The 20,485-nt window shown below is 34.8% G+C and overlaps 3 protein-coding genes and 1 long non-coding RNA gene across 8 annotated transcripts in view; 3 read left to right on the forward strand and 1 right to left on the reverse strand.

The window, feature by feature from the left end:
- Positions 1 to 20,485, forward strand: part of LOC109193244 (MDIS1-interacting receptor like kinase 2-like) — a 22,393-nt gene continuing 1,908 nt past the window's right edge. The window contains exons 1-6 of one of the 4 annotated variants that reach the window (XM_019344088.1): positions 1 to 113; positions 2,540 to 3,370; positions 7,686 to 8,140; positions 8,220 to 8,613; positions 8,795 to 8,955; positions 9,044 to 9,138. In XM_019344088.1, the coding sequence (XP_019199633.1) occupies positions 102 to 113; positions 2,540 to 3,370; positions 7,686 to 8,030 (1,188 nt within the window). In that variant the 5' untranslated portion in view covers positions 1 to 101 and the 3' untranslated portion in view covers positions 8,031 to 8,140; positions 8,220 to 8,613; positions 8,795 to 8,955; positions 9,044 to 9,138. The other 3 variants (XM_019344099.1, XM_019344094.1, XM_019344105.1) reach the window with 3 other exon arrangements.
- LOC109193287 (MDIS1-interacting receptor like kinase 2-like) lies at positions 3,672 to 4,538 on the forward strand. Its single transcript, XM_019344149.1, has 3 exons — positions 3,672 to 3,857; positions 3,944 to 4,332; positions 4,463 to 4,538. The coding sequence occupies exons 1-2, from the start codon at positions 3,686 to 3,688 to the stop codon at positions 4,312 to 4,314; spliced, it is 543 nt and encodes a 180-aa protein (XP_019199694.1). The 5' UTR covers positions 3,672 to 3,685; the 3' UTR covers positions 4,315 to 4,332; positions 4,463 to 4,538.
- LOC109193268 (MDIS1-interacting receptor like kinase 2-like) overlaps positions 15,127 to 20,485 on the forward strand; it is a 19,634-nt gene continuing 14,275 nt past the window's right edge. Inside the window, exons 1-3 of one of the 2 annotated variants that reach the window (XM_019344126.1) lie at positions 15,127 to 15,507; positions 17,896 to 18,171; positions 18,261 to 18,367. In XM_019344126.1, coding sequence (XP_019199671.1) covers positions 15,207 to 15,507; positions 17,896 to 18,171; positions 18,261 to 18,367 — 684 coding nt within the window. In that variant the 5' untranslated portion in view covers positions 15,127 to 15,206. The remainder of the gene's footprint in view (positions 15,508 to 17,895; positions 18,172 to 18,260; positions 18,368 to 20,485) is intronic. The other variant, XM_019344118.1, reaches the window with a different exon arrangement.
- LOC109193310 overlaps positions 15,961 to 20,485 on the reverse strand; it is a 16,424-nt gene continuing 11,899 nt past the window's right edge. Inside the window, exon 3 of the long non-coding RNA XR_002056255.1 lies at positions 15,961 to 16,101. This is a non-coding gene — a long non-coding RNA (uncharacterized LOC109193310). The remainder of the gene's footprint in view (positions 16,102 to 20,485) is intronic.

Consider the following 20,485-nt stretch of genomic DNA (forward strand, 5'->3'; position numbering starts at 1 on the left):
ATTGTCATCATGGGTTAACGTTGTTGGTGGCACCCACTGCAATTGGACTGGAATTAACTGCAACCTTGATGGAAGCATTACATCCTTGAACCTTACTGGATATGGTTTACAAGGTACGCTCGGGAGCTTAAACTTTTCATCTTTGTCCTCTTTAGAAATTCTTGATTTGTCTGCCAACTCTTTCCATGGTAACATTTCTTTTATTGAAGAAATGTCCAATTTGAAAAATTTAACAACTTTGGATCTGAGCAATAATCAATTTTTAGGACACATTCCTCGAAAAATTGAATTGTTAGTATCAATTGTGGAGTTGAGATTGGACGAAAATTCTGTTAGTGGCCCAATTCCTACTTCAATTGGGAACTTGAAAAACTTAAAAGAGTTGCATCTTGGCCTCAATAATCTTTCAAGTAAGATCCCTCCAGAAATAGGGAACCTGACAATGTTGGTACATTTATCTCTATCTAAAAATCAACTCTATGGATCCATTCCTAGGGAGTTAGGAAAATTAACATCTCTTGAAGGGTTATTTTTGTATTCAAATAACCTTAGTGGTCAAATACCTGAAGAAAGTGGATTGTTAAAATCTCTTGTTGTGTGTGATCTTTCATCAAATGCTCTCATTGGCCAAATCCCTCCAGAAACAGGGAACTTGTCAATGTTAGTAAATTTATCTCTATGGGGAAATCAACTCTATGGATCCATTCCTAGGGAGTTAGGAAAATTGACATCTCTTCAAGGGTTATGGTTGTATTCAAATAACCTCAGTGGCCGAATTCCTATCTCACTAGGGAACCTGCAAAATCTAAAATCGTTGTATCTTTACAACAACAATTTGTCAGGACAGATCCCTCAAGAAATTGGATTGTTAAAATTTCTTGTTGTGTGTGACCTTTCATCAAACTCTCTCATTGGCAAAATCCCTCCAGAAATAGGGAACTTGTCAATGTTGGTAAATTTATCTCTATGGGGAAATCAACTCTATGGATCCATTCCTAGGGAGTTAGGAAAATTGACATTTTTTCAAGGGTTATGGTTGTATTCAAATAACCTCAGTGGTCGAATTCCTATATCACTAGGGAACCTGCAAAATCTAAAAATGTTGTATCTTTTCACCAACAATCTGTCAGGACAGATCCCTCAAGAAATTGGATTTTTAAAATCTCTTGTTCTGTGTGATCTTTCATCGAATACTCTCATTGGCCAAATCCCTCCAGAAATAGGGAACTTGTCAATGCTAGTAAGTTTATCTCTATGGGGAAATCAACTGTATGGGTCCATTCCAAAAGAGATAGGAAAATTGATATCTCTTCAAAGGTTAAGGTTGGACTCAAATAACCTTAGTGGCCAAATTCCAACCTCAATCGGAAATTTAAAAGGTTTGAAGTTGTTGAATCTTAACCACAACAATCTATCAGGTCATATTCCTCGAGAATTTTGGTTGTTAATTTCGCTTGAAGAGATGGATTTTCGATCAAACACTTTCACGGGTCAAATTCCTACATCAATTGGAAACTTGAGGAATTTGACTATCTTTTATCTTGATAAGAATCAATTTTCTGGCAATATCCCTCGAGAAATAGGTAACTTGACAAAATTGGTATATTTATCATTACTTGAAAATCCACTCTATGGATCCATCCCTAAGGAATTAGGGAAATTGAAATATCTTCAAGAGCTGTGGTTGCATACAAATAACCTATCAGGCAATATCCCTTCGGAAATTGGATCGTTAAAATCTCTTGTTGTGTGTGATCTTTCATCAAACGCTCTCATTGGCAAAATCCCTCCAGAAATAGGGAGCTTGTCAATGTTGGTAAATTTATCTCTATGGGGAAATCAACTCTATGGATCCATTCCTAGGGAGTTAGGAAAATTGACATCTCTTCAAGGGTTATGGTTGTATTCAAATAACCTCAGTGGCCGAATTCCTATCTCACTAGGGAACCTGCAAAATCTAAAATCGTTGTATCTTTACAGCAACAATCTGTCAGGACAGATCCCTCAAGAAATTGGATTGTTAAAGTCTCTTGTTGTGTGTGATCTTTCATCAAACTCTCTCATTGGAAAAATCCCTCCAGAAATAGGGAACTTGTCAATGTTGGTAAATTTATCGTTACGTTCAAATAACCTTAGTGGTCAAATTCCATTTGAGTTCAACAATATCACTAATTTGAGGAGTTTTCAAATTGGGTATAATCATTTCATTGGATCTTTGCCTGAGAATATATGTTTTGGCCAGTCACTTGAAAATTTATCTATTGCCAATAACGAATTTAGTGGAAAGATTCCTAAAAGTCTCAAGAATTGTACAAGCCTTTACAGAGTCAGGCTTGACGGAAATGAGATTTATGGAGATTTATCAAAAGATTTTGGGATATATCCAAACTTAAATTACATAGATTTGAGTTACAATAACTTTTCTGGCCAATTGTCTTCAAATTGGGCTCTTTGTCCAAATCTTACTGCATTGAAGATGGCAGGCAATAGAATTGTTGGAAATATCCCACTTGATCTTGGCAATGCACCTCTACTGCAGTATCTTGATCTCTCATCAAATCAGTTGGTTGGAAGGATTCCCACAAGTTTGGGAAAGTTGAGCAAATTATATGTGCTGAAATTAGGTAATAACAAACTTACTGGCAACATACCACTAGAAGTTGGAGAACTATCTTTGCTTTCGGAGCTAAACTTAGCTTCTAATAAGTTTGTTGACTCAATTCCCCCACAAATTGGAAGATGTGAACGCCTAATTACATTGAATCTGACCAGAAATATGCTTGTGGGCAAGATTCCTCCTGATATGCTAAGCTTGAAATCCCTTGAAAATCTTGATCTCAGTTACAACATTCTCTCTTCTCAGATACCACCACAAGTTGGAGGATTAACAAACTTACAGACAATGGACTTATCACACAATAATCTGTCAGGCTCCATCCCATCAAGCATTGTTCAATGTGCAGCTTTAGTTTCTGTTGATATATCTTACAATCGGTTGGAAGGTCCTCTTCCTAACACTAAAGCATTTTTACAGGCACCATATTCCGCCTTAAGTAATAACAAAGGTTTATGTGGCAATCATTCCGGCTTAAAGCCTTGCTCCTTGCTCAGCCAAATTGACGGCAAAAATAGAAATTTGGTTGTAATCATATCAATAGTCTTGGGAAGTTTTTTTCTATTGACGGTGGTTATTATCATTTTTGTTATTTTTCCACGACAGAAGAGAAATACAGTGGAGGAGGAAAGAGATTTTACTAAAGATTTGTTCACAGTATGGAGCTTTGATGGAAAGATGACATATGAAAGCATAATTGAAGCAACAGGGAACTTCGACTCTAGTTATTGCATTGGTGTAGGAGGGCATGGAAGTGTGTATATGGCCAAGCTACCTAGTGGTCAGATTGTTGCCGTGAAGAAGTTTCATACATTAGACCTGCAAGATGATGTAAGGTGGCATGATCTCAGAAGTTTTTCAAATGAGATAAGCACATTAACAAATTTGAGGCATCGAAATATTGTGAAGCTCTATGGCTTTTGTGCTCACAATAGACATTCATTCTTGATTTTTGAGTATTTACACGGGGGGAGTCTAGCACAAATTTTGATTGATGATGAGAAAGCACTCCAGTTGGGATGGTTGGAAAGGATAAATGTGGTCAAAGCTGTGGCTAAAGCTTTATCGTACATGCACCATGATTGTTTACCTCCTATTATTCATCGAGACATATCAACCAAAAATATTCTGTTCAATTCTGAGCATGAAGCTCATGTATCCGATTTTGGGACAGCAAGATTTTTGAGCCTTGATTCATCAAATTGGACTTCAATTGCTGGAACCATGGGATATACAGCTCCAGGTCTGCACCATTATATCTTTTTTCTTGTTATTCTCTTTCCCTTTTGACCTTAGATATGCTCTAATATATTTGGTATTTATTTGCAGAGTTTGCTTACACTGCAGAGGTAAACTGCAAATCTGATGTGTATAGCTTTGGAGTGGTAACACTTGAAGTGATTATGGGGAAACATCCTGGAGACCTCATTACATTCCTTTCTTCATCCTCGTTTTCAGATATTGATGGCATGCTTTTTATGGATTTGTTAGATCCTCGACTACCTACTCCAAAAAGAAATGTCACACAACAACTTGTGTTGGTTGCAAAGATAGCAATATCTTGTATGAATTCCAATTCACAATATCGGCCAACTATGCAACAAGTTTCTATGTTGCTATCCAAGGAAAGGGATTTTCCCAATTTTTCCCCTGATATCACATTAAGCCAGTTGTTTGGTCTTGAATTTCCAAATCCATAAATTTTTACACTATTCATGGTAAGTTCATACTGAACTGTCTTTTTATCCCTATCTATTTGATTAGCATCTATTTGAGTTATATATAGGGCTTAGCTTCCTACATTTGTTGCTTTTGTCTAAAACTATGGCTATTTACTGGACATTGCAGTTTGGAACAATGTATGTGGTTTTAACATGAGGATGCATAAGGACGTAGGCAATCTTAGAACCAGTATGTAGATAGATTTAGAAACAAATGGTAACAAGCTGCCAGTTAAACCAGGTCGCATTCAATTCGCAATTTCTTGATTATAGAATGTAATTATATATTCGTTATTTCTTCATTTCTGAGTTTTTGCTCATCTCTTGCATGTTTATAACACATTTGCTTTTACAGATTGCCTATGGACATCGCTAAGATGGATGCAGGAGATACATCGTTCACTGCATTGCTGTTTTCAAGTTTCTCTGTTGCTTCTATAGCCAAGGAAAGAGATCACAATAAGGCAGAGACAGTTGAATTGCTTCGTCTGAAATTTGCTACTATACTCCATGAATTTTACAGCATTGAAAGTAAGTTATCTTAAACAAGTTTTATCACTATCTATGCTATTTGTGATATGTGAATGCTATGAATTGCGATTATGGTTATTAGTTTTGCTTAATTAAAGATCTGTTTTGAATAAACAAAATGCAAAAGGTTGTTGATCTGCTAGACTAGTTTGGCTCTTGATAAAGCTTATCTATCTCTACTTGACAGCAAGTGAAGTGAAGATGGTGAGCAGGAAGCAGGAGGAGAAGATTGAATGTGAGGTGGTACGGTTCACCATCTATCATATGGCTTCAGCTTCAACATTTTATATCAAGTCATCTCATTCATGTGCACATCTATATGGGTGGGCAGGCAGGCATACATCTTGGGTTAGCCATGTCCAAACTATGGGCAGGCTGCAAGCAAGTCTACTGATTATAATCCATCTCTGGCTGCTACTCTTGGTCCAAACCTGAACCTTGCAGCTACCCTGTTGGGTTAGCTCCAGGGTCTTCTGGTGGACCTGAGGGTCCTGACCGCGTCTTTGTGGGAGGTCTTCCCTATTATTTCACTGAAAATCAGATTTGGGAGTTGCTGGAGTCTTTTGGGCCACTTAAGAGGGTTTAATCTTGTTAAAGATAGGGAAATCGGAAATTCATAAGGCTGCTATGCCGTCTGTGTTTATCAAGATGTTTCAGTTACTGATATTGCTTGTGCAGCTCTTAATGGGATTAAGATGTAGGGTGATAAAACTCTTACTGTTAGACGTGCTAGCCAGGGTGCATTACAACCTAAACCCGATCGGGAAATAACATTTCAGGTCAATTTTTATTTCCATGATACATGTTGCAATTTCCTCTTGTTACTTATTAAAAAAACGTAATTGGTCATACTCAAATGGCTGAACTGTATATTCTCTTAACAAACTGACCTTTTTTTTACTGTAGAGGCTCATGTTTCAACCTGGTGGATTACCTAGTGGTCAGATTGTTGCCGTAAAGAAGTTTCATATGTTAGGCCTGCAAGATGATGAAAGTTGGCATGACCTCAGAAGTTTTTCAAATGAGATAAGCACATTAACAAATTTGAGGCATCGAAATATTGTGAAATTCTATGGATTTTGTGCTCACAATAGACATTCATTCTTGATTTATGAGTATTTACAAGGGGGAGTCTAGCACAAATTTTGAGTGATGATGAGAAAGCACTCCAGTTGGGATGGTTGGAAAGGATAAATGTGATCATGCATCATGATTGTTTACCTCTTTTTATTCATCGAGACATATCAAGCAACAATATTCTATTTGATTTTGGGACAGCAAGATTTTTGAACCCTGATTCATGAAATTGGACTACATTTGCTGGAACCATGGGATACACAGCTCTAGGTCTACAACACTATTTCTTGTTTATTCTCTTTTCTTACCTTTTGATCTTATATCTGCTCTAATATTTTAGGGATTTATTTGCAGAGTTAGCTTACACTGCGGAGGTAAACTGCAAATGTGATGTATATAGCTTCAGAGTAGTAACACTAGAAGTGATTATGAGGAAACATCCGGGTGACCTTGTTACATGCATTTCTTCATTCTCACTCTCAGCAACCAATGGAATTCTTTTGAAGGATATGTTGGACCCTCGACTCTCCAGTCCACAAAGACACGAAGCGAAACAACTTGTGTTGGTTGCAGAGATAGCAATCTCTTGTATGAATTCAAATCCTCAATGTCACCCAACTATGCAACAAGTTTGTGTGATGCTATCCAAGGAAAGGGATTTCCCCAATTTTTTTTCTGAGATCACTTTAAGCCAGTTGTTAGGTCTTGAATTTAGGAATCTGGAAAGTTTTAGACTATTCAAGGTAAGTTCATACTAAACGATCATTTTAACCCCCTATCTATTTGTAGTGCAATCATTATTGTGTGGACCATGGTCCATACAAGTTGTGTGGACCATATTTTGTATACTATAAAATAATGTACATTCAGTACAAAAATAATGTACATTCAGCACAAAAATAATGTACATTGTATTCAGGGGATGTACATTATTTTTGTACTGAGTGTACATTATTTTGTATAATGTACACTCAGTATAAAAATAATGTACATTTAGTATATTAAAAATTTACTTTTTGTTATGGTCCACTGAATAATTTGCCATTTGTGTAGTGAGTATTGTTGAAACCCTAGGCTCGTTACAGTGGGCCCATTAGATTATAGTTTTTGCTGTATAAATTATTGTAATCTATACAGCACTACTATTATGAGAAATAGATGAAACCTTTCACTCTTTCACAAGTATTTCAAACCTACATTACTGCTTGTAATTCCACAAAAGTTATTGTAGTGAGCTATGATTCTACCGGAGATGTAGGATGGTCTTTCTTGACAAATATACATGACCAGATATTTTCACATTTTTAGGTTGAGAGCTCAAAGCCTCAAACATTGGATGATATGGTACAAGAAATTGTGAAAATAAATAGTCCTTGATGTTGTTGGCAAGTGGTCAGTAAGTATTCTTCTAATGAATTGTTAGGACAAATGATGATTTCTACTTGGTGGAAAACAAAAACTACTCTGTTTCAGATCAGGTTTTGGGTTCAAGTCTTCATTTCTACTCTTCTTAATTTACCAACACACCACACGCACGCATATAAAGATTCCAATACTGCTATCTTAACTTGTTGGCCTGGCTTGTATTGAAGGTATAAGATGGAGTCGTGCTAGCTTCCAGATAAAGCTTTTCTTTACTTGACAGCGATTGAAGATGGTGACTATGAAGGACAAGAATGAATGTGAGCTGGTGCACCACCATATGGCTTGAGCTTCAACATTTTATATTGAGTATTATTCAGGAAGTGTGTTTAGGGCTTGAGTTACCTAGTGGTCAGATTGTTGCCGTAAAGAATTTTCATATGTTAGGCCTGCAAGATGATGAAAGCTGGCATGATCTCAGAAGTTTTTCAAATGAGATAAGCACATTAACAAATTTGAGGTATCAAAATATTGTGAAGCTCTATGACTTTTGTGCTCACAATAGACATTCATTCTTGATTTATGAGTATTTACAAGGGGGGAGTCTAGCACAAATTTTGAGTGATGATGAGAAAGTTCTCCAGTTGGGATGGTTCGAAAGGATAAATGTGGTCAAATTAAAGCTCTGGCTAAAGCTTTATCGTACATGCACCATGATTGTTTAGCTCCTATTATTCATCGAGACATATCAAGCTACAATATTCTATTTGATTCCAAGCATGAAGTTCATGAAATTGGACTAGATTTGTTGGAACCATGAGATACACAGCTCCAGGTCCACACGATTTCTTGTTATTCTGTTTTCTTACCTTTTGACCTATATATGCTCTAATATTTTAGGCATTTATTTGCAGAGTTAGCTTACACTGCAGAGGTAAACTGCAAATGTGATGTATATAGCTTGGGAGTAGTAACACTAGAAGTGATTATGGGGAAACATCCGGGTGACCTTGTTTCATGCATTTCTTCATCCTCACTCTCAGCAACCAATAGAATTCTTTTGAAGGATATGATGGGCCCTCGACTCTGATCTGCCCTCCACAAAGACATGAAGTGAAACAACTTGTGTTGGTTGCAGAGATAGTAGTCTCTTATATGAATTTCAATCCTCAATGTCGCCCAACTATGCAACAAGTTTGTGTGATGCTATTCAAGGAAAGGGATTTCCCCAATTTTTCCCTTGAGATCACTTTAAGCCAGTTGTTTGGTCTTGAATTTCGGAATCCATCAATTTTTACACTATTCAAGGTAAGTTCATACTAAACCATCATTTTATCCCCCCTATCTATTTGTAGTGAGTATTTCAAGTTAATCCTACGTTACTGCTTGTAATTCCACAACAGTTATTGTAGTGAGTTATGATTCTACAGAAGACGTAGGATGGTATTTCTTGACAAATATACATGACCAGATATTTTTGCATTTTTAGGTTGAGAACTCAAACATTGGGTGATATGGCACAAGAATTGTGAAAATAAATAGTCCTTTATGCTATTGGCAAGTGGTCAGTAAGTATTCTTCTAATGAATTGTTAGGATAAATGATGATTTCTACTTGGTGGAAAACAAAAACTAGTCTGTTTCAGATCAGGTTTTGGGTTCAAGTCTTCATTTCTACTCTTCTTCATTTCTATTCTTCCTGTACTGCTGCTATCTTAACTTGTTGGCTTGTATTGAAGGTATAAGATGGAGTCGTGCTAGCTTTCAGATAAAGCTTTTCTTTACAGTACTTGACAGCGATTGAAGATGGTGACTATGAAGGACAAGAATGAATGTGAGCTGCAGCACCACCATAAGCGTACATGTGCAAAGAAAGAGTCCTGAGATGCATCTTTCACTGCTCTTTTCAAGCTTGTTGCGGATACATCCATGCCAGCCTGCCTGGTACCATATTTGTTCCAGCCTCAAAGAATTATAAAATGGGACTTTAATGTTCAACACCATTTTTCACTTATATTGCCATATATATATAAAAAAAAAAATTATTTCATTGCAGGATTTGCAGATCAAATTCATATAATGCCAGGCCATCAGTTAATGCATTCGCCTAAATGATTGATTGCGGTTGGGGTAAACACATACATACATGTTAATTAGCTCTTTTGGTATGTACTTAAATTGTGTGAATCTAACAGTGAAAGTATTACATACACAGGGCCAAATGTCGGAAGCCGCACATTGGAAACAAATGGCTCTCTGCTCAGAAGACATTCTTACCATAATGCTTAGATGTAATGCTTAAATGGGCGGCATTGCATTGTGTCCAAAACTCAATTTTACAGAATGTGGTGACAGCATGTGATGGCTTCATTAAGGGTTGCATCCTCATGGGTTTAGGACAAGTTGATGGCTTGATCTTAAAGATTACATGGCATATATTTGTTGGTGCAATTCTTTTTCTCTCTACAGAAAGGTGATCAACTTTGTCTCCGGCCTCTTATCAATGATCAAGGATTTACATGTTATTTGCTGGTGCAATTTGTAGTCAATCATAATCTTTTTTTGTCTCAAAATTTGTAATTAAGGAATATGCAAATGTGTTTGTAAATTCAGTTTATTTTCAAAGCACAGTCTGCTCTTGTTTATGTTTTATTATACAAGACAGCCTTATGTGGTATGAGCAGCAACCCCTTGACGGTGGAAGTTAAAAGTCTTCTCAGAATTAATCAACTTTGTTCTGTAGAACACGAGTAGGTCTTTAATTTGTGTCTTATTATACCTCTTTGTCAGTTTATTACTACACCACCAACTCTCATTCCCGTAATAATTGCACACTATTATTTCCACAAGGTTGAATCTCCAACCCCGAAAGTCCCCACAACCAGGTCACACAAAGTATCTAGGAGAATAGTTGGTGAGACTCAATTTCGAGTCATTGTTCTCAAATTTCATCCTGTGACCAACTGAAGTGCCCACTATTACGTAATTGCGTACTATTATATAGACTAGTTCCCACTCGCGCATTGCGTGAATAATCTGATGTCCAATGTGTATTTTTAAATTACTGTTTCATAATTTATCAAACTATCATTCAGTATCATAGCTAGCGTATATCAATACAGAATTATCAAATTTTTCATAAAAATAAATATTTCAAGAATACGTAACTATGACCTGTGACATAAATGTTGGATTAACTGGTGCAATTCTTTCTTCAAAAAAAGAAAAAAACTGGTGCAATACTAATTTTCGAGGGAATAACCCTCACTGGATAGTACCGCATAGTTTTTGAACATGAAACCCTATTAATTGGCATGATTCATACTTCATCTTATTGTCACTTCCGTTAGAAATGAATTCTTGATTTGATCTAGTCCCCTAGTGTGCTTCACAGCAATTTTAGTGTCTTGGCACAGTGCACATTCAAAAACAGAACCAAATCCTCCTTCTCAAAAAGACAATGATAATAGGCATAGTTTCTCAGTTGATACTGTAAATTAGGTGTACCGTTTCATCAATGCTCAATGCGTGATTCTAATTAATTTACCAAAGTTCATGTTAAATTTTATATTGTATTTTTTTAAATATACTTTAACATATTCATTATATATATGTTTAACAATTATGTCAATTTTAATTGAGATGAGGTTCGAACCTAAGAATTTCCTTATGAAAATTAATGAGTAAATTAAAATAATAAATATTTGACGAAATATTCTGTTACTAAAGTGTATGTGTATAGTAACAGAATATTGCATTGCTGTAAGAGGGCATATGGAAGTGTGTATAGGGTCGAGCTACCAAGTGGTCTGATTGTTGAATCACACATTAGGCATGCGATATGATGGGAGGCTTGATCGTAGAAGTTTCTCAAATGAGATAAACACATTAACAGATGCGAGGCATTGGAATATTGTAAAGTTTTACGGCTTTTGTACTTACGAGAGACATTTCATTCTTGATTTATGAGTACTATTAATAAGGGGTAGCCTGGCACACATTTGAGTGATGATGAAAAAGAACTACAATGAAACACAAACAAAAATCACAATACAAGCTAAGACACGTAACATTATAAATCCTGGATTGAAATGACGAGGTACAAAATTCATACTCGTAAAATACAAAATTTCATAAAACAAGACACATATACATGTTATATATTTACTTATTTTTCAAATCTGATTTAAGTACATAATTTATGTTCATATATAGGCACAAAATTTTGCGACACAAGACACAAACATTTATAACACAAGACATGCACAAAAATTTATAACATAAGACACAGCTACTAATCTGTTCCAAGTACAAAATTCATACTCTTAAGAGACATTATATTATTTCATAACGCAAGACAAAAAAAATCACAACACAAAACATATACACATGAACCAAGATCCACAGTACACTATAAATCCTGGTCCATGGTATAAGGAAGGAATACACATATAAAGATTAAATGGAAAATTATCATAAATCATAGTCCACGTCAAACTTTGATAATACTGTCATAAAAAATTAAATATATCAAGCACGAGTGCAAGTATATTAGACCTATAGTTAATAAAGTTATGCAAGCACCTTCTTATTATTATTACCGAATGTCCAAAACATTAGTATCTTGTCCATCAACTAGCTATGCTAGAAATCAAAATTTTAGCATCCAGAGTGAAGCTCACGCCTTAAGTTAGTTATATCAACCTCTCCAATAATGATATATTTTCAAACTTGCTTTTGGAGTTTTCAATTGCTACTATACAAGCATGAAGCATACCACCAAAGACTTTATGAGTCTTCTTACCCCTTTTGACGTGCAAAATAATTATATTCAATATTTGACTCATTTAAATTATTGATGAGTGTTAAAATATTAGATGGATGTTTATCACAAATGTAATGGAATAAATGCAATACTTATTAAATTTAAATTAAATGTTTTGCTTGTTAAGATTGTATTGATCTGAAATTTAATATTTAATTTTATATTTTGCTCTAGATATGAATCCATACATATTAGGAAGTTTGATGCAGAGAGTAAAAAAAATTAAATGGAATCATATTAGGAAGTTTGGTGTAGAGGGTAAAAATATGTATTTCAAGTTACTTTTTTGCAAATAAATTATTTTATATATGTGGAAGCAAATTTGAAAAAAAAAAAAAACATATACCATTTATAAATATTAGAGTTATAATTTTAACTTAATGCTAGTAAAAGAGTTAAGACTTGAACACCAATAATTCATTATTGCTAAATTTGTGTTTAAGTCTTAATTATATTACTAGCATTAGATTAAAATTATAATTATAATTATAATATTTGCATATGATGTCTGTTATTTTTTGCATTTATTATGATTCGCACATATAAGTAATAATTTGTTGGAGAATGATAGTGACTTGAAATACTTATTTTGTCCTAATTTTAACCGTCCAAACACCTATTTAACATAAATGAAGTGAAAATCATCACTTTTGAAATAATTGAGGAAGATAATGTTGATATATGAATAATTTCAGTAAAAAATAGTATAAGCATATAATTCAAGGAAAAAATTTTCATTTTCTAAAAAGAAAAAAAAAAGTAATATAATTCGTTTACATATTATGATGATTAGCTTTATTAACCAGGACTATGTGGTCTAATGATATTCGGGTTGGACTTCCATTTGGAAGGTTGTGAGTTCGAGCCTCAGTGGAGGCGTTATTAGCTCTTTGTGTTTCAGTAGGTTGAGAAAGTATATGAACAGATACTACAATGTAATAGAGCTAGTAGCATTAAAAAAAAAAAAAAAAAAAAGCTTTATTAAAATTTAAAACTAAATTTGATGTAGTCTAAGCCTATATCATAACATGCTAAGGTATTTTGTATATATTTTTTTATCTCATTATAAATTTTAATATTGGTTAAGTGAGGGTGATTAATTAAAGACTTATCGAAAAGTGATTCGTACACTTTTAAAGATGATTTTGATTCCAGCAACACCTTTATTTTTGTACACATTATTTTTTTTTTAATAAAAATCAGCCGTATATTATTAGGGGCAATCGTTATACTCTGCACCACGGCGCACAGTGTACTGTGCGCCCCGCGCCTCTCAAAACGACGTCGTTTTGAGAAGCGCGGTAGGAAGTTGACATGCATGATTATGTATATTTGTTTATATAATTATGTATATTTTTTATTATGTACATTTTTTTATACAATTATGTACATCCGAATCAGGAAACTTTTGTGTATTATGTTAAGAGTTGATGTGTATTATGTTAAAAGTTTATGTTTATCATGTATTATGTTAGATTATGTGTATTATCTTTTAAAAAAGAGTATGTGTATTTTGTTATATAATTATGTATATTCATGTATACAATTATGTGTATTCTAGTATAACATTATGTACATTTTTGAACATGAGATTTTTTTTTAAGGAAAATTAACTGTCAAACACTGGGTAGCGAAATTTAAAAAAAAAATAAAAAATTCCAACGACGTCATTTTGCATTTGGGCGCATAATGCAACACGCGCCGTGGTGCAGGATATAAATTGCCTATTAGGAGAGTAAGTGGAGAGATCAGAATAAATGTTGCAAAAAAATCTAAACATTGACATCAACAAGTAAATTGAGAATCAAAGTGTTATACGCTCCAAAGTGAAGCTCACATCTATATAAGTTGCTTTCAAATGTACCGTGCATAACTTTATTTTCTGGACCTCCCAATTATACACTTATTAGTTCTTATAACCCCTTTGACGGTGCAACACAAGATGCAAAAAGACTTAAAAGGCCAAAGAATTTAAGTCTTCTTGGCCCTGTTTGGTAAAATAATTAGCTTATCAGTCAAATTTAATTTATTTGACCATTATGAGTGTTTGATTAATTAGCATTTTTAACAATTTATTGTTCCAAAATGTTAAAATAAAAAAAAAATTGCTTAAAGTAGTTTTTTTTTTTTTTTTTTTTTTTTAGCTTTTTGAGAAAATCATTTTGTATGTTATCAGCTAACCGTTAACAGTTAATTTGCCATACACTTTTCTACAATCAACTAATGTTATCAACTAGTTAAACCCACTAATCCAATCATCTAACAACCATTTACCAAATACTCTCTTATCTATACGACTATACCCCACAACAGTACCGTACCAATTACAACATGCTCCCAAAGACTTTGTGACTTGTGAGCCTTCTAACACCACTTGAATCCTTGATTACAAATTAGTTATATCCACAATTTGATTCATTTAAAACCATAAGGGTTAAATAAGTCACATAATTACACATAAAATTGTAATTAAATCACTCATTATGGATTTATGGCTACAAATGGTAAGGCTTTGAAATAGGAAATACAGTTTTGTTGATATTATAGCGGCGAAGTGGATGTCCATTTGATGCATATATATGCGGCATTTGCCTTTGAACTCTCATCTTTTTATGTTGGCTGAAGAAAGAAAGCATTATGTTCCCTAGTTTTCTACCTTCTTAAATCAATTGATTTTGGGGTGAGAATTTAGTTGTTTTTTATAGTGCCAAAAAAAAAATAAAAAAATCAGTCAATTGTAAAAAAAAAAACAATTAACTATCTAAACAGTCCAAATTCATGTAATTGGATTAAAAGTGATCTAAACTCTAAGTTAATTATTACTTACTATACTAACTATGAGTTTCCTTATCACCCAAAACATACATTTTAAATTTATTACATTTTTTCAAATAAAAATAAAATAAAATAGAAAATAGTCATTAGTGTTGCATCATAAATCCAATATAATCCGATCCAGTATATACAAACAAAATCTATATATACTCCCATATGTTTGTTCCTTTTCCACGCACCCAATACAACTATTTGCACCATTTGTAGTACTGCATGTGTGTCATCAATCCTTAGCTTTCATAATGGCAAATCCCGAAAATATAACACTCCTCCTCCTCCTCCTGCTTATTATATACCTTTTTGCCTTTCATCCAATTTCAGCTTCCCATTTCAACACTACAAACACCCATTCTTTGCTCCAAGCAAATGAATTAGAAGTGGCTTCTTTGTTGACATGGAAGTCTAGCCTTGACCTCAAAACTCAAAAACTATTGTCATCATGGGTTAACGTTGTTGGTGGCACCCACTGCAATTGGACTGGAATTAACTGCAACCTTGATGGAAGCATTACATCCTTGAACCTTACTGGATATGGTTTACAAGGTACGCTCGGGGGCTTAAACTTTTTATCTTTGTCCTCTTTAGAAATTCTTGATTTGTCTGCCAACTCTTTCCATGGTAACATTTCTTTTATTGAAGAAATGTCCAATTTGAAAAATTTAACAACTTTGGATCTGAGCAATAATCAATTTTTAGGACACATTCCTCGAAAAATTGAATTGTTAGTATCAATTGTGGAGTTGAGATTGGACGAAAATTCTCTTAGTGGCCCAATTCCTACTTCAATTGGGAACTTGAAAAACTTAAAAGAGTTGCATCTTGGCCTCAATAATCTTTCAAGTAAGATCCCTCCAGAAATAGGGAACCTGACAATGTTGGTACATTTATCTCTATCTAAAAATCAACTCTATGGATCCATTCCTAGGGAGTTAGGAAAATTAACATCTCTTGAAGGGTTATGGTTGTATTCAAATAACCTTAGTGGTCAAATTCCTATCTCACTTGGGAACTTGTCAATGTTGGTATATTTATTTCTATGGGAAAATCAGCTCTCTGGATCCATTCCTAAGGAGTTAGGAAAGTTGACATCTCTTCAAGAGTTATGGTTGCCTTCAAATAATCTTAGTGGTCAAATTCCTTGCTCAATCGGGAACCTTCAAAATTTAAAATGGTTGAATCTTGAAAGAAACAATGTGTCAAGTCACATCCCTCAAGAAATTGGGTCATTAATTTCACTTGCCGTGATAAATTTCCGGTCAAACAAACTCGTTGGTCAAATTCCGATCTCAATTGGAAACTTGAGAAATTTGACAATCATTTATCTTGACGAAAATCAAATTTCTGGCAATATCCCTTTAGAAATAGGAAACTTGTCAAAGTTGATAAACTTAGGTTTATCTGAGAACCAACTCTATGGATCCATCCCCAAGGAATTGGGGAAATTGAAATCTCTTCAAGGGGTGTGGTTGTTTTCAAATAACCTCAATGGCACAATTCCATCCGAGTTTGACAATATCACTAATTTAAGTGAGTTTCATGTTGGTGATAATCATCTCACTGGTTCTTTGCCAAATAATTTATGTCTTGGCCAGTCACTAAAGAACTTAACTATTGATCACAACAGATTTAGTGGAAAGATTCCTAAAAGCCTGAAAAATTGTACAACCCTTTATAGGGTCAGGCTCGACAAAAATGAGATTTACGGAGACATATCAAGAGATTTTGGAATATACCCAAGCCTAAATTACATAGATCTGAGTCAAAATTACTTTTATGGCCAACTGTCTTCCAATTGGGTTCTTTGTTCAAAACTTACTAGTTTAAAGATGGCGGGCAATAGAATTTCTGGAAATATCCCACTTGATCTTGGCAATGCATCTCAACTGCGGTATCTTGATCTTTCATCAAATCAAATGGTTGGAAGGATTCCCGAAAGCTTGGGAAAGTTGAGCTTCTTATATGTGCTAATATTAGATAATAACAAGCTTTTTGGCAACATAACACCAAAATTAGGGGAACTATCTTTGCTTGAACACCTAGACTTAGCTTCTAATAAGTTTGTTGACTCAATTCCCCCACAAATTGGAAGATGCCAACGCCTAATTACATTGAATCTGAGCAGAAATATGATTGCCAGCAAGATTCCTCCTGGCATGTTAAGCTTTAAATTCCTTGAAAATCTTGATCTCAGTCACAACATGTTCTCTGCTCAGATACCACCACAAATTGGAGGATTATCAAACGTACAGACATTGGACTTATCACACAATAATTTGTCAGGCTCCATCCCATCAAGCATTGCTCAATGTGCAGCATTAGTTTCAGTTGATATATCTTACAATCAGTTGGAAGGTCCTATCCCTAACACCAAAGCATTTTTACAAGCACCATATTCCGCCTTAAGTAATAACAAAGGTTTATGTGGCAATCATTCCAGCTTAAAGCCTTGCTCCTCGCTCAGCCAAAGTGACGGCAAAAGCAAAAATTTGGTTGTAATCATATCAGTAGTCTTGGGAAGTTTCCTTCTATTGACAGTGGTTATTATCATTTTTGTTATTTTTCCACGACAAAAGAGTAATAGAGTGGAGGAGGAAAGAGATTTTACTAAAGATTTGTTCACAGTATGGAGCTTTGATGGAAAGATGACATATGAAAGCATAATTGAAGCAACAGGGAACTTCGACTCTAGTTATTGCATTGGTGTAGGAGGGTATGGAAGTGTGTTTAGGGCTGAGCTTTCTAGTGGTCAGATAGTTGCCGTGAAGAAGTTTCATACATTAGACCTGCAAGATGATGAAAGGTGGCATGATCTCAGAAGTTTTTCAAATGAGATAAGCACATTAACAAATTTGAGGCATCGAAATATTGTGAAGCTCTATGGCTTTTGTACTCACAATAAACTTTCATTCTTGATTTATGAGTATTTACAAGGGGGGAGTCTAGCACAAATTTTGAGTGATGATGAGAAAGCACTCCAGTTGGCATGGTTGGAAAGGATAAATGTGGTCAAAGCTGTGGCTAAAGCTTTATCGTACATGCACCATGATTGTTTACCTCCTATTATTCATCGGGACATATCAAGCAAAAATATTCTGTTCGATTCTGAGCATGAAGCTCATGTATCCGATTTCGGGACAGCAAGATTTTTGAGCCTTGATTCATCAAATTGGACTTCAATTGCTGGAACCATGGGATATACAGCTCCAGGTCTGCACCATTATATTTCCTTTCTTGCTATTCTCTTTCCCTTTGACCTTTGATCGATATGCTCTAATATATTTGGTATTTATTTGCAGAGTTTGCTTACATTGTAGAGGTAAACTGCAAATGTGATGTGTATAGCTTTGGAGTGGTAACACTTGAAGTGATTATGGGGAAACATCCTGGAGACCTCATTACATGCCTTTCTTCATCCTCGTTTTCAGCAATTGATGGCATGCTTTTTAAGGATCTGTTAGATCCTCGACTACCTACTCCAAAAAGAAATGTCACACAACAACTCGTGTTGGTTGCAAAGATAGCAGTATCTTGTATGAATTCCAATCCACAATATCGGCCAACTATGCAACAAGTTTTGATGTTGCTATCCAAGGAAAGAGATTTTCCCAATTTTTCCCCAGATATCACCTTAAGCCAGTTGGTTGGTCTTGAATTTTCAAATCCATAAATTTTTACACTATTCAAGGTAAGTTCATACTAAACTATCATTTTATCCCTATCTATTTGAGTTATATATAGGGCTTAGCTGCCTTCATTTGTTGCTTTTGTATAAAACTATTGCTATTTACTGGACATTGCAGTTTGGAACAATAATGTCTGTGGTTTTAAGATGAATACGTAGATCGATCAGAAACAAATGGTAACCAACTGCCAGTCAAACAAGGTCGCATTCAATTCCCAATGCCCTCTCATGTTGATTATAGAATCTAATAATATTAGCTATTTCTTGATTTCTGAGTTTTTGCTCATCTCTTGCATGTCTATAACACATTTGCTTTTACAGATTGACTATGGACATCGCTAAGATGGATGCTGGAGATGCATCATTCACTGCACTGCTGTTTTCAAGTTTCTCTGTTGCTTCTATATCCAAGGAAAGAGATCACAATTAGGCAGGCAGTTGAATTGCTTCGTATGAAATATGCTACTATATTCCATGAATTTTACACCACTGAAAGTATGTTATCTTAAACAAGTTTTATCGCTATCTATGCCTATTTGTGATATGTGAATGCTTATGAATTGTGATTATGGTTATTAGTTTTACTTAATTAAAGATCTGTTTTGAATAAACAAAATGCAAAAGGTTGTTGATCTGATCTGGTGGACTAGTTTGGTTGTATTATGGTATTTTATTTGTATAATTATCTTCAATGCCCAATTTAGTAGCTTAATCTTTCGGTGCTTGATTTTCAGGTGATGAATTATTCAAAGTTTATATAATTCATGGGAAAACAAATCTGCCTGCAAATCCATATATGGGTACTGGTCAACTTCATTACCCTTATGCATGTGTTTTCTTCAGATCGGTAGGGATCACAAACTAATGGCAGAAGATATAGTGTAAACTATAGGGAGTGATATGACCAGTGCTAAGTACTCCTTCGACTCCTACTCCACTTTGGTAAATTTTGTTTTATATATCCCTCTCACATGAAGTCCAAACACAAAAGAAAAAGAAGTCCATTTTTATATACATGTTTAATGGCTGGCAGTGTTTGCTGTCAAATAAAATACTCAAATCTAGTTTCTATATATGAATCAATTTATAGAAGTCCATTTTTATAGTTCATAAATTATCTGACATACATGGATGTATGGTTCTTTCATCGTTTCATGTGCCTTGTTTATCTTACTGTCTCTATGCACCCTAATTGGAAATTTGAGTGCTGTTTTCTTAGATATATATCCACTGGCCTGGTTTCATCTAATTTTACGTTTTCTCTGTTGCATGCAAGCAGGAAATGCTGAAGGGCAAATGCAGTTAGAATTTGGTGAAATACAAAAAACTAAACTACTTTGTTTGGGATCATGCCGGTGTTCTGGATTCAAGCCATGATCTCTGTTCCTCTTAATTAATTTACCAACGCACACCCCTTCTAGGCATGCATTATATTTGTGTATGGCTGTACTGCTATCTATCCGAACTTCATTGCTGGCTCGAATTGAAGGTACAAATAGATGCTCCGCTCCCGTGCTTCCTGATAAAGCTTATCTATCTCTACTTGACAGCAAGTGAAGATGGAGGAGAAGATTGACTAGCATATGCTTTCAGCTTCAGCTTCAGCACATTAACAAATTTGAGGCATCGGAATATTGTGAAGCTCTATGGCTTTTGTGCTCACAATAGACATTCATTCTTGATTTATGAGTATTTACAAGGGGGGAGTCTAGCACAAATTTTGAGTGATAATGAGAAAGCAATCCAGTTGGGATGGTTGGAAAGGATAAATGTGGTCATGCACCATGATTGTATACCTCCTGTTATTCATCGAGACATATCAAGCAACAATATTCTATT

This window comes from Ipomoea nil, unplaced genomic scaffold (genome assembly GCF_001879475.1).
Source record: "Ipomoea nil cultivar Tokyo-kokei standard unplaced genomic scaffold, Asagao_1.1 scaffold0222, whole genome shotgun sequence".
Taxonomy (NCBI): Eukaryota; Viridiplantae; Streptophyta; class Magnoliopsida; order Solanales; family Convolvulaceae; genus Ipomoea; species Ipomoea nil.